A 13,726-nucleotide genomic window follows, 5' to 3' on the forward strand; every position below is an offset into this window, starting at 1 on the left:
CTATTTATTCAAAATGCTGCCCTTAATCTGTTGGACAACAAATCCGTATTGTCCAGTGAGATAAAGTCTCAACGTCCAACTCTCACCTGATCACTGCTTGTTACTTCTCTACTGACCCGTGTCTCAGCCTCATTAACATGACCATGTCCTCCGTCAAATGTCCATTTCCGCAGAACAGGTTTCTGCCACCAGTCCACCTGCTGCAGGTCGAATACAATGACAATGGGGTGGTTGGGCTTTCCAGGAGGAGGGGGTTTAAACACAGAGGTATACACATTTTTTGTCAGAACTTCTGCGAGTTACAGCTCACTCGGCCTTTGAAGAGTCTGGTGACTTTGGGGAAATATCCACCATAAAGAAACTGCTTCTCTGGAACCGTCGGGTGAGTCACACTCTCTAAAATATAACTTTTTACTTCTATTTATTCATCAATGTTATTTATCATAATAATGTGTTGCTTATTTCTATTGCAAATCCTGTATGTGACGGATATGATAATGAGAGTAAGATGTGTGTATGATTTTGCAGATTTACTATATCAGATTTATTACTTAATAAAACAGGCATTTGACCAGCACTACTGTCATAAGTTTCAGGTACTGAAAGTATTTTTCATACAGTACTTTTTTCTTCTACTTGAGTTATATTAAAATTAAGTATCTATATACTGTGAGTAAATCTTTATGTGACAAATCTTCAGTTTGATGCGTTAAAACATTTTTATGTTTGTTTCGTTTACTTAATTATTACTTGTAATTGTTATGTATAATATTACAATTTTCATTTAATGTTTATTTTCTCATAATTTACGTCACTACTGAAACATGAATCAAACTTTTACGCTCAAACAGTTGCTCAGTCATACTCACAATACTCTAATAAAATGTTTCCAAGTATTTTTTTTACTCTTGAGTAAATATTTCGGTAACTTTGTAACCCACGTCTCCTGAACCACTCGTAAAGTTCAGCCCTCAGCCACAGGCGGCGCTGTCATAAAACTGCGTATGACCGCCACTTCCGGTCAGCTCCAGCGCTTTTGTTTACATCCTTGTTCGCACTGCGCTCAAACGAACCGACGGAGAGAATCGACTCGAACTTCTCCCAAACTGAACCAAACTCCGTGAAACTCGCCGGTGAGTTAGTAAAACGTGTCTACTACTGAACCCTTCAGCCAAACGTTGCATATGTGTTGCTACTTCCGGGTTCTCGGTAAAGTTTCCCCATGGCGAAACCGCTGTTTGAGTGCTTATATTTCACCCGGGTCACTCAAATACAGGGGTTTACTTATGTCAACCTCAAATAAAAGCCACAAACTGTTTGCTCTATTGGCCGTTTGTCGATACCTTCCTTTGTTAAGCTTCGATTTACATTTATTCCAATGCTAACGAAATGCTAACGCGGCCCATTCAAATGCATTGAAACCCGTTAGCCTGATGCTAACAGTGAGAATAATACATGAAATAAACTGTTTTGAATATATTTATGTTGCGCAATTGATTTTGATTATGTATTTATATTGAATTACTTATTATAGTCAAAGACTATGAAGTGCTGGTGGATGAATTTATGGAATGTTTATGGAACTTTATTCCAGCCTTGTTTAGGTTAGGTTTTATTTAAAAAAAAATCCCCATCAGCGCCTTTTAGCTTGATAGCAAAAAATCCCTTTAAATTTCAGTTCACATGATCCTTTATTTGGAAACGCAAAGTTAATGTCTATGTGAAAAGCTCAGAAAAATAAAATACCCGCCTTTTTTCATTTTATTTTTCATTTTTGTGCTGTTCACAAAAGCATTAACTTTGCGTTTCCAAATAAAAGCTGGTTTGAACCGAAATTTAAAGGACCCAGGCAAATCTTTTGGTACAGAACTGAGACCTCGGCTTAATGGTCATTGTTAGCCTGGCTTTAGCCGTCCGTAAACTCCGGTCTATTATGATTTCCCTACATGTACGTCTGGGTCTGATCTCAGTGGCCGCGTTACATCGGTTGAATTTCAGCGAGCGGGGGAGGCGGGGCTTGTCGGTGACGTCAAGCATTTGTGCCGATTTGCTGGTTGTAGTTTGGCAATGGCGGCGGATACGAAAGTAATGGAAGCTCCTCAATCCGTTCTGGCTCGGCTCCCGAATATCCAGAAATTAAAATTGAAGCCTTGGAATGCACAAGGAATGACCGACCCCAAGAGCTATGATTATGATAGAGTTATGATAGAGTTATGATAGAGTTATGATAGAGTTATGATAGAGTTATTATAGAGTTATGATAGAGTTATGATAGAGTAGGGCTGTGCAATTAATCGAAATTCGATTACGATTTCGATTATTACACTAGACAATCACAAAACTAGCATAATCGAGAAAAAACGATTATTAAGGATGCCCTCCCGCTCGTCCATCCAAAGCGCAAAAGGTCCGTCCTGCGCGGTTTGTGTGACGCGTCTGATCAGCTGAAACACAAGCGCAGCGTGACAGAACTGTATATATAAAAAAAGTTTTATTGTCCAAAGAAAATGTAGTCCATAGTTGTTTTTTAAAATAATAATAAAAATGAATACATAAAATAAAGTTTTTTTTTTTAACAAATAATCGTTTGAATAATCGTTATTTCAATTATTACTAAAATAATCGTGATTATTTTTTCTATAATCGAGCAGCCCTATGATAGAGCTATGATAGAGATAGTTATGATGGAGTTATGATAGTTATTATAGAGTTATAATAGCTGCTTCAATCACTTACATTACATTACATTACATTAGCGAAAATCAGATACAATCATTTCAAAGGAGTTCACCCCTCCCACCTGATAACGGAACTCAATTGTGAAAGTCCAGACCCTTGTACGAAACGCAATGAGTACGAGGATATGGTAAAACCACGCTAGGTCATTGCTGTTTAAAAAAAAACTATTTATTACTTTTTGCATTTAGGAGCAAAACTGTCCATAATCATCCCAAAACTTGTATCATCGGAGAGACTTCACCTCGGTAGGTGCTTTTGAGACGAGAAGGAGCAAGAGAGTGGCTGAGATGGTGAGGGCAGAGAAGGTGCAGTCACCTGAATAAACTTTCTTTCAGTATGGAGATTAAATATGTATGCCCTTTTGTCTGTAGCATAGAGAGAGTTGAACTATTGAACTGCTGAACCAATGAATGAGACGAGAAGTGTCTATGTGGTGCTTTAACTTTAGCGTGCTGGACTGGAACCGGAAACTGTGGGTTGTGTCGCTATTGTTTCCTTGATTCTAACGTTATGCAGTCAATTGTGATATTGTGTTCCTTAAGAGAGTCATTCAGTGTAATTAATCGGTCCGTTTCCGTCCATAGAGACAACAGCAGAACCATGAAGCCCACCTGTGACCAGAGTGATGTTATGGCAAAGAACGGCTTCAAACAGGAACCGCATATTAAAAGGGAGCCGTGTGACCAGGCCCTCACCACATCAGCCTCTACCCAAACTCAAGCGAAAGGCAACACTACTCCAAAGCTGCACAAGTGCGATGAGTGCGGCAAAGCGCTGAGTACAGCACTGTCGCTCAACGCACACATGATGATTCACAGTGGTGAGAAGCCGTATCACTGTGACGAGTGTGGAAAGAGCTTCAGATCGTTGGCCAATTTAACAGAGCACCAGAGCATCCACAGCGGAGAGAAGCCTTTCAAGTGCGAGCAGTGTGGGAAAGGTTTCAGGAACAAGAAGTTGCTCTCGGATCACCGGCGCCTTCACAAAGACTTGCGGCCATACCGGTGTGACCAGTGTGGTAAGACGTACAAACAGTCGCAGCATCTCTCCGTTCACTATCGGGCCCACACGGGGGAAGTGTACAGCTGTGATCAGTGCCAGAAGTTTTTTAAAACCTCACGGGAGCTGACTCTGCACAGGTGGACCCACACCAAAGCCGAGGACAAAGGAGCGGTGTCGAAATACAGATGCGACCAGTGTGGGAAGAGTTTCCCCCAGTCGAGTGTATTGAAACGGCACATGAATATCCACACCCGGGAGAAAGTGTACTGCTGTGACCAGTGTGATAAAACATTTTCTGATGGCAGCACACTTCGGCAGCACAAGAGAAGCCACGTTGGGGTTAAACCGTATGAGTGTGACCAGTGTGGGACAGCCCTGGCCACAGCGTGCAGCCTCAAGAGACACATGCAGATACACGCAAAGCATCCTTGTGTCACATCCTCCTAAGTGTTACTTTAACCCCTTAACTCCCACCTGAACCGAGCACATTGTCTCCAGTTTGGCTTTACCCCAGTCCAAAAGCTTCTGGAAAAAAGCTGTGAAAATAGTGACAGAACTGAGACGAAAACAATGATGGAAATGTGACAAAATATGGGACAAAAATTTGATGAAAAAGTGGCAAAAATTTCACAAAAATGTCACAAGAAGTTGACAGAAAATTGACGAAAAAATGACAAAATTGTGCCCAAAAAATGACAAAAATGTGCCATAAATGTGACAAAAATGTGATAAAAAATTGACGAAAAAATGACAAAAATGTGATAAAACATTGACAAAAAAGTAACGAAAAATTGATGAAAAAGTGGCAAAAATGTCACAAGAAATTGACTAAAATGTGAAAAAATGTGACCAAAAAAAATGACCCAATGTGACAAAAAATGACAAATAATTATAAAAAATTGACAATTTTTTTTACAAAAATGTGACAAAAAAAATGACAAAAATGTGATAAAAATTTGACAAAGACGTCACAAAAATGAGTTGAATACCCAACAACAAAATGATGGAAAAAAAATCTGATGACGTGAGGAGAAAGATCCTCTCGGTTCAGGCGGGAGTTAAGAGGTTAATCATACATGTTTCCGTCACCATGCCTTTTTTTAAAGGAACAAGCCACCGTTTTTCCATACGGTCGCTTTTCACCTCACCGCATTTGGAGCTATAGGAATATACTGGGAGAGGCCAAATCCTAACAACATTTTTGGTTGTTTTGCGTGACTGAGAGCACACACTTCTTCCATACTGTGAGATGTTCTTACCTGAGCTTAGACGAGTTGATGCGTACCTGTCTGGTCTTTGTGCCCGTGGAAGAGCTTGGTCGCTTCCAACTTCACCCCCGTTTGAAGCTATGGGAATATGTTGGGAGAGGCCAAATGCTAGCAACATCTTTGGTCGTTTTGCGGGACTGAGTGCACGCACCAAGACCAGACAGGTACGCATCAACTAGGGCTGTGCAATTAATCAAAATATGATTACAATTTCGATTATTACACTAAACGATTACAAAATTAGCATAATCGTTTTTTTTCTTCAATTTTTTCAATTGTTTAAAAAAGAAAAAAAAAAACTAAATCATTTTTTTCTGGCAAAGCAGACTTTATTTCACGGCGCTGGGATTATTTTCCCTTCGCTTTTCTCGTGCCATGGCTCATGCTTTTGCTTGACATAAAAACAAACAGCGCTGTGTGATGATGTCATCAGGCCGCGCTGCTCAGTTTACTTGTGCAGGTGTGAGGGTTGGCCAGCAGGGGGCAGGTGTGAAACAGAGACCTCTCCTTAATCGAGGCATATATGAAATCATTTGTACTTTTATGACTGTTCAGAAAACAGAAAATATCATCATAGTGTTTTGATTAATAAATAAATAAAATAAAGAGTTTTTTTCAAAGGCAACAAATAATCGTTTGAATAATCGTGATTTAAATTATGACAAAAATAATCGTGATTATTATTTTTTCAATAATCGAGCAGCCCTAACATCAACTCATCTAAGCTCAGGTAAGAACATATCTCAGTATGATTACACGGTGAAGTATTCCTTTAACATCGGCATAACTGATGAGCACCTCATGTGATATGACGTGTTTATGACTAGCCACACGTAGAGGTGGACAATATCGTCTACAAGATGATATCGACATTGCCGTTTGGATGATGTGCAATTTTACAGTATCAAGTGTATCGCCAAAGTCAAGAACTGTGGGGGGGGAAAAAACATCGCCTCATGGTTATCAAAAAAGTCACACGACGTTGTGGCCCCTTCGCAAACAACCAGACTCTCGTATTTGGGTCAGTCCATCTCAGTTCACCCGATGAGTTAAACCCCACCCTCTCCAATTTTTGTGAAATTTGGTATACATGTAATTCATGGCCAGAAAAGCCAACATTTCAAATTTTAAACTAATCGGACCAACGGTTTTCGAGATATGGCATTTTCATTTTTTCACTTTTTCGCGAAAAAGGGCATGGCCGCCTACTTTCAAATTGCTGTAACTCAGCCATGCCCTTTTTCGCGAAAAAGTGAAAAAATGAAAATGCCATATCTCAAAAACCGTTGGTCCGATTAGTTTAAAATTTGAAATTCTGGCTTTTCTGGCCATGAATTACATATATACCAAATTTCACAAAAATTGGAGAGGGTGAGGTTTAAAAATGCTATTTTTTTGGGTGATCTGAGATGGACTGACCCATTTGCATAAGAGTGTACAAGTGTGCACTTCGTTTTCCTGGGGAGTGTGGGGTTTCGACAGTTCAGCAAAGCACCGCGGGTATCCAGGATGAATACCCGCGTTTTACTTGGTCTACTGGTCCTCGTCACATCATCATTTTTTTAGTTCCCCTCATATTAAAGTGTGCACTCTTTGAACACATGTGATCTTGCGCTGCTGCTCAAACCGACACTGATATTGTGGTCTGACCATCACCATGGATACAACCAACTCGTCCCAGAGATTATATTGTGTCATGACTCGCTATAAAATATTGGGACACTGCTGTGCCTTTGGGCGTTTTCCAGTATTGGACTGTAAGTAGTATTTATTGTGGCATTCTATCATTTTTGTAATATTATTTGAGAGGTCCAAGGATTTATGGACTAAATCTCTCAACAAATATGAATGTTTAGTAGGATTTTCCTTTTCATATGTGTCATGAATTTGGAACAATCTGACTGATGTCTTTAATATTTATTTTGAAAACGTGCGCCCAATGGAAATCACTGGGTTCATACTTTTTCGATGGTATGAAATTTTGAAGGAACTCTGCTCATCATACAATAAAATCGATAAATGAATAAATTTGTATTGTGTGCTTATTTACAGTCTCTTGTTGTTAAGTTAAAATATCAAAAACATGACTGACATGGTGAAGTTTCTCTGTTAATCTCTTAACTCTCGCCTGAACCGAGAGGATCTTTTTCCTCATGTCAACAGATTTTTTTTCCATCATTTTTTTGTTGGGTATTCAACTCATTTTTGTAACTTCTTTGTCATTTTTTGTCACGTTTTTGTCATTTTTTCGTCATTTTTTTTGGTCATTTTTTGGTCAAATTTTTATCACATTTTTGTAATTTTTTGACACATTTTTTTCATCAATTTTTCATCCAATTTTTGTTAAATTTTTGTCATTTTTTGTCATATTTTTGTAATTTTTTGGTCATTTTTGTCAAATTTTTGTCATTTATTTGTCAATTTTTTTTATCACATTTTGTCACATTTTTTTGTGTCATTTTTATCACATTTACAACTGATGTCTCGAGGCAGGTGGAGATAAATACAACAACTGAGTGATGACAACTGAGCCCAAACATGTTCACAGGCCTGGTTTTCCTTTAGCCACTGTTGTAGGTGGGATTTAAAAGAGTTCACTCTTGATAAAGGGAGGCTGACAGGGATGGGCTCAGGTCCTGTAAAGAAGGAGGGTCAAGTCCAAAACTTTATAAACCATACACACTGCAAAAAGTGGATTCTAAGCAAGCAAAAAATGTCTTACTTTAAGAAATAAGTTCTTACTTTTTCCCTAAAAAGTAATAATGTCTTGCCTAGGAAAGTTTTCTTGAGAAAAAAAATCTTATTTTAGGAAATAAACTCTAGCCATTTCTTGTTGAGATATATTTGCTAAAAACATGTTAATTTTTCTTATAACAAGAAAGAAAAACTTTTTGAATCTTCTTCAGCTTTAGACAAAGAATATGTTTTCTTATTTTAAGAAAAAATAAGATCACAACAACTCTTAATTTATGAACTGATTCTCACAGATAGATAATATATTCCATTCTTTAAAGGCGGCGCGGTGGCACAGCGGTTAGAGCCTCAGCTTCACAGCTCGAAAGTCCTGGGTTCGATTCCCACCAGGACAGGGCCTTTCTATGTGGAGTTTGCATGTTCTCTCCATGTCTGCATAATGTTTCCCCGACCACTAAAAACATGTACAATAGGTGATTCTGACCATCAGCCTGGCTCCACATAATGGAGGTGGGTCCTCGGGCACGGGCAGTATTTTCCTTAAATATTAGTATTTATTAAGAACATTTTGCTCAAAAATGTGTCTAATTTAGAACATTTTACTTAAATCAAGCAACATTTAAGTAAAATACCCCACAATTTTTCACTAAATAAGAATGTTTTCCTTAAATTATTCAATTTTCTGAGAACATTTTGCTTAATTCTAGCTATTTATTTGCTTAAATTTACTGTTTCTAATAGTCTAGAAATAAGAATTCTTAGCAAGAAAAAAATGCTTACCCCATTGGCAGAATTTTTCCTTAAAACAAAACAAAATGTCTTATTTTAAGACTTTTTTCCTTTTTGCAGTGCAGCCTCTTTTCACTCCAGACATTTGGTCAAAAAACTTGAGATACATGGCCAATTTAAGACCAATTTTATCCAACTCTGATCTCGAATTGGTTATGTATGCTTTTGTTTCCTCTGGTTTAGATTATTGCATCTCTCTTTTAATTAAACAATCTGTTCTGAATCGTCTTCAAATGGTCCAGGATCCAGCAGACGGTCCCACATTACTCCAGCTTATACTCCTGCACTGACTCTACATCAAATTTCAAACGGATTTTACAATCTTTAACTTGACATTTAGAACCTTTATAGTCAGGCTCCCAAATATGTCTCTGATCTGCTGTGCCCTTCGGTCTTTGGGACAGAACCTCCTGTCCCGGTGACCCACTTTGAAACTGGAGACTTGTCCTTTGAAGCTCCTAAACTGTATAATGACCTTCCTCTGTGGCCGACTCTATGGATTCTTTTAAAAAGCAGCAGAAGAGCTTTTGACGAGGCTTATTGTTACAGTGCCGAGATACAGTATGAACGAGCAGAATCAGTAGAAAAGTTTACGTTGTTTATTCTTACAGCCCATTTTACCGCACTGACCAACAGCGAGCTCATGATCGAAATGCAAGCCCTTAAAGAGTGAACTCCCGAGCATAGACTACGATCGCGGGACGGACTTACTAAAACTTAAAAATACAAAATAACTTACTTTAAAGCAGTACTAAGTAACTCTTGCCCTTAGAGGCCATAAGCACATCTGCAGGTGTCGTAGCAAGTTACGATTCTTTAACTTATTAATTGTCCATGAGAGTAAATACTACGCTGACAGAAAAGACAAAGGGACAGAGGGATATTGTTCATCCAATTACACAATGGAGATCATTTTTATTTCACTCAAACTTGGCTGTAAATGCTTAACCTCTTACCACCCGCCTGAACCAAATGCATTCTGTCCTCTTTGGCTATTATATAGGCCTGTGTAACACCTCATTTGAAAGCTAAGACCCGCAAAGCTGATCTTTTTCCTCATGTTGTTGCTGTGTTGTGTCACCTTTTTATGTTTTTTTTGTTTTTTGTTGAGTTTTTCTCACATTTTTTTTTTTTAATTTTTGGTCACTTGTTGGTTCACTTTTTGTCACTTTTTTGTCAATTTTTTGTTCAGATTTTGTCACATTTTTTTCAATTTTTTTTTCAGTTTTTGTCACTGTTTGGTTGAGTTTTTGTCACATTTTTGTCAAATTTTTGTTCAGTTTTTGTCATTTTTTTGTTGCGTTTACATCCTTGTTTTCTTCTCATTTCTTTGTGGCTGTTTTGGTGCATTTTTTTTCCGAGAAGCTTCTTCATTAGGGCAACGCCAAACTGGAGAAAATGTGACCCGTTCAGGTGGGAGTTAAGAGGTTTAGTGGCGCTAGCATTTAGCTTTGCCTGTTAGCCTGTTAGCTTCTTCATCGTGATTCCATTAGTGTGTATTGGTGGCTCCGGTTCGGTGAGAGTCAAGTTGCAAGTGCGGTTTTCTGGCCAGAGACACCAGGGGGAGATGAAAGACCCTCCAATCATCCCATTAACACTTGTATTACCCCCACAGAGAGTACGAAAAGGATTTATTAAGGTAAACAAGTTAGTGCTATGACACCTGCAGTTGCGCTTATGGCCTCTAGGGGCAAGAGTTACTTACTCCTGCTTTAAAGGGGGGGTATTATGCAAAATCGATTTTTTTCAAGCTTTACATCATGTTATTATGTCATTCCCTCATTAAAAACATGCCTGAAGTGTTGCCTTGGCACATTCACGTATTTTTGAGTAATCTGTAAAAACTCTGATGGCGGCCATTTTAGGGATAGGTTTGCCTGAGTCCTCCTAGGAACGCCCCCACCTCCTGGAGACGCCTCCGAGCTTTCGTCACCAGCCGAGTAACCAACCACTGCTCCTCAGCAGAACCCCCTCCCCACTGATGCCACAGACAGCGTGTGGAGGGGGCGTGTCTGAAAGAGTCAGAGGTTCTTAAAGAGACAGAGGCCTATTTCAAGACATTCACTACAGCCATTTTGAGAGAGACATTTTATACAAGGCAGTTATTCTAATTTACTGCATTTACAGACCAACAGAAGGTTTGGTCATCATTGTAGTGTGATATAGACTGGTGCTATGTGACTGAAAAAAGCATAATACCCCCTCTTTAATTTAATTCTTAAATTCAGTGTACACACAAAATGTAAACCGCCAAAATATTGTTCAACTGCAGGTTTTGGTATTTGAGCATTAAAAAGCATTGCATTGGACTTGCTGCTCCCTGTACAAACCCTGTAATGTCTTTGTGATTTATTGCACACTGTCTGTCCCGTGTAAACTACAGGGCTGAATGATGCTGGAAAAATATTCAAAATAAGTCCCATTGTTCGGATTATTGCAGCTCCAGAGTCCAGACACAGTTTTGCAGGATTTGCCCGTTCTCTCGTGTTTGCAGATTTGCTGGTGGACTTGGTGGGAGTCCTGGCAAACCACAGCGTCACGGTGAAGGAAGTGAAGCTGCTGCTCGGCCTGATGCAGGGAGACGAGGGCCTGTGGGTGAGTGTGGCCCTGACAGCGGAAACTTCAGAACTTTCTGGCTTGTCGGGCCTGTTTCATCCACTTCTTCAAAGTCCTTAACCTCAGAATCTTTGTTGTTGTTTTTCGGGTTTTTCAGCTCAGGCACGGCGTGAAGATCCTGTCCGTCCTGAACCAGGCGTCCCACAAACACGGCCCTGACGCCTTCTTTCACTTCCCCGGGAAAAGCGCCGCAGTAAGCGAGATTTACATCACAGCAGACGGTCTCGGGAGGGAATGCGTCAAACTGTAAAGCAATTTCAGGTGTCGGGAAATGGAAATAACTGTAGGAGAAACGTGAAAGAACTAACGATGAGAGACAGCGCCATATTCTGATGAAGCAACAGGAAAGGACAAAGTTATCACGTCGGTTCTGATTGATTTGGGATTTGAGTAATTCATTTGTCTGACTTGTTAAACATCTGTGATTGAAGAGATAAAAACTTATCCTAGAAATGATTGGCTGTGAGAGTCCGGGTCCCTCCTGCTTTAGAACGTGAAGTAGAGAGAGTTATAGACCGGACAGGCTGAAGAAAAAACAAGCCATTAACCTCTTAACTCCCGCCGGAACCGAGAGGATCTTTTTCCTCACGTCATCAGATTTTTTTTCCATCACTTTTTTGGTTGGGTATTCAAATCATTTTTGTAGCTTTTTTGTCATTTTTTCATCATTTTTTGTCACATTTTTGTTTATTCGTCAATATTTTATCACATTTTTGTCAAATTGTTGTCATTTTTTTGGTCATTTTTTGTCAAATCTTTGTAATGTTTTTGTAAAAATGTTATCACATTTTTGTCACATTTTTGTCATTTTTTTTGACCGTTTTTAATCAATTTTTTATCATTTTTTGTCACATTTTTGTCATTTTTTAGACATTTTTTAATAATTTTTTTATCATTTTTTGTCACATTTTTGTCATTTTTTGGGCATTTTTTGGCACATTTTTGTAATTTTTTTGTCTAATTTTTATCATATTTTTATCATTTTTTGTCACATTTTTGTCATTTTTTGGCCATTTTTTGTCAATTTTTTATCCATTTTTTATAATTTTTTCGTCACATTTTGTCACATTTTTGTCATTTTTTTTGTCACATTTTTGTCATTTTTTCGTGAGTTTTTAATCAAAATTTTATCATTTTTTGTCACATTTTTGTCAATTTTTTTTGCCTTTTTTTCATTTTTTGGTCACATTTTTATCACATTTTTGTCATTTTTTCATCATATTTTGTCACATTTTTGGCTTTTTGTTAGTCAATTTTTTGTGACATCTTTGCTACTTTTTCATCAATTTTTCGTCACTTTTTTGTCAATGTTTTCTCGCGTTTTTATCACATTTCCATCATTGTTTTCGTCTCAGTTTTGTTGCTATTTTCACAGCTTTTTTCCAGAAGCTTTTGGACTGGGGTAAAGCCAAACTGGAGAAAATGTGCTCGGTTCAGGTGGGAGTTAAGGTCTTGTATTTTATGTAATATAACTTTTTATATTAGTAATTTGCTCTGAAGGAACAAATGTGGATGCACTTTTGGCCTCCACCACTTGGCTTCAGATCATGTGTTTTATGTGTCTTCAAGTCCTCCTCCCATGTCTCTGCAGGCCATAGCGTTACCTCCGATCTCCAGGTGGCCTTACCAGAACGGCTTTACTTTCAGCTGCTGGTTCAGACTGGACCCGCTGAGCCACGTGAGCGCGGACGAGGACAAACCCTACCTGTACTGGTGAGTGCAGCTACCACCACAGACTATAGGCGAGAAGATACTGCATGTGAAAACAGTGATATTTTATGCAGGTTTTTTTTATTGTTATTATTATGAAGACTTTACTCATGGTCCATAGAGTAGAAAAAATACAATCCAGTGTATGTACATTTGACAGTATATCAAACAAATAGACAGGATATCCAGTGTGATCCTGACAGAGCTCAGCCCAGAGCTTCGATTATAGGATTAAAGTGGTCTGTGACTCTGCACATACATGAATCAATACAAAAGCGAGTAACAGCTGCTCAGAGAATCATTGTATGTGGCATTCAGCTTTACAAGCTCCTCTTTCTGTAGCTGCAAACGAGGTGCGCTGTATACTGTTGTTTCTTTACTTTATTGTCCCCGTAGGGAAATGTGTCCTCTGCATTTAACCCATCCTTCGATGCCGCTGGGGCGACCCGTAAGGAGCAGTGGTCGACGGCAGTGCCGCGCCCGGGGACCCGTCTCCATGATGCGGAGCCAGGCTGATGGTCAGAATCACCTGGCTGGAGGATTCACCTATTGCACATGTTTTTAGTGGTAGGGGAAACCTGAGTCCCCGGAGGAAACCTACGCAGACACGGGGAGAACATGCAAACTCCACACAGAAAGGCCCCGTCCTGGTGGGAATTGAACCCAGGACCTGCTAGCTGTGAAGTGGAGGCGTTAACCGCTGCGCTATGTATACTTGATAACAGGGTATGGACTTGATTCAAGATTCAAGATTTTTTTATTTGTGAAATTATGTTTCTCTCATCCTTGATTGTGGAGGGGTGGGAGGGAGGGGCAGGAAGTTCAGCTTTCCGATGGCCTTGTGTACAAAACTGTTCCTCAGTCGACTGGAACTGACCTGTAGATTCCGCAGTCTCCTCCCTGAAGGC

The 13,726-nt window shown here is 39.2% G+C and overlaps 2 protein-coding genes across 3 annotated transcripts in view; both read left to right on the top strand.

Annotated features, from left to right (window-relative positions):
* Positions 1 to 13,726, top strand: part of LOC306966731 (neurobeachin-like) — a 684,825-nt gene that overhangs the window by 220,659 nt on the left and 450,440 nt on the right. The window contains exons 3-5 of the mRNA XM_079561544.1: positions 10,987 to 11,087; positions 11,206 to 11,301; positions 12,700 to 12,821. Coding sequence (XP_079417670.1) covers positions 10,987 to 11,087; positions 11,206 to 11,301; positions 12,700 to 12,821 — 319 coding nt within the window. The remainder of the gene's footprint in view (positions 1 to 10,986; positions 11,088 to 11,205; positions 11,302 to 12,699; positions 12,822 to 13,726) is intronic.
* On the top strand, positions 1,021 to 4,190 carry LOC306976905 (uncharacterized protein). 2 transcript variants are annotated; one of them, XM_079575031.1, is made up of 2 exons: positions 1,021 to 1,133; positions 3,324 to 4,190. In XM_079575031.1, the coding sequence occupies exon 2, from the start codon at positions 3,340 to 3,342 to the stop codon at positions 4,186 to 4,188; it is 849 nt and encodes a 282-aa protein (XP_079431157.1). In that variant the 5' UTR covers positions 1,021 to 1,133; positions 3,324 to 3,339; the 3' UTR covers positions 4,189 to 4,190. The 2 variants fall into 2 exon arrangements, with proteins under 2 accessions (XP_079431157.1, XP_079431158.1); XM_079575032.1 differs by having other exon boundaries at positions 1,094 to 1,141; positions 3,333 to 4,190.

This window comes from Gobius niger, assembly GCF_951799975.1.
Source record: "Gobius niger genome assembly, chromosome: 1".
Lineage (NCBI taxonomy): Eukaryota > Metazoa > Chordata > Actinopteri > Gobiiformes > Gobiidae > Gobius > Gobius niger.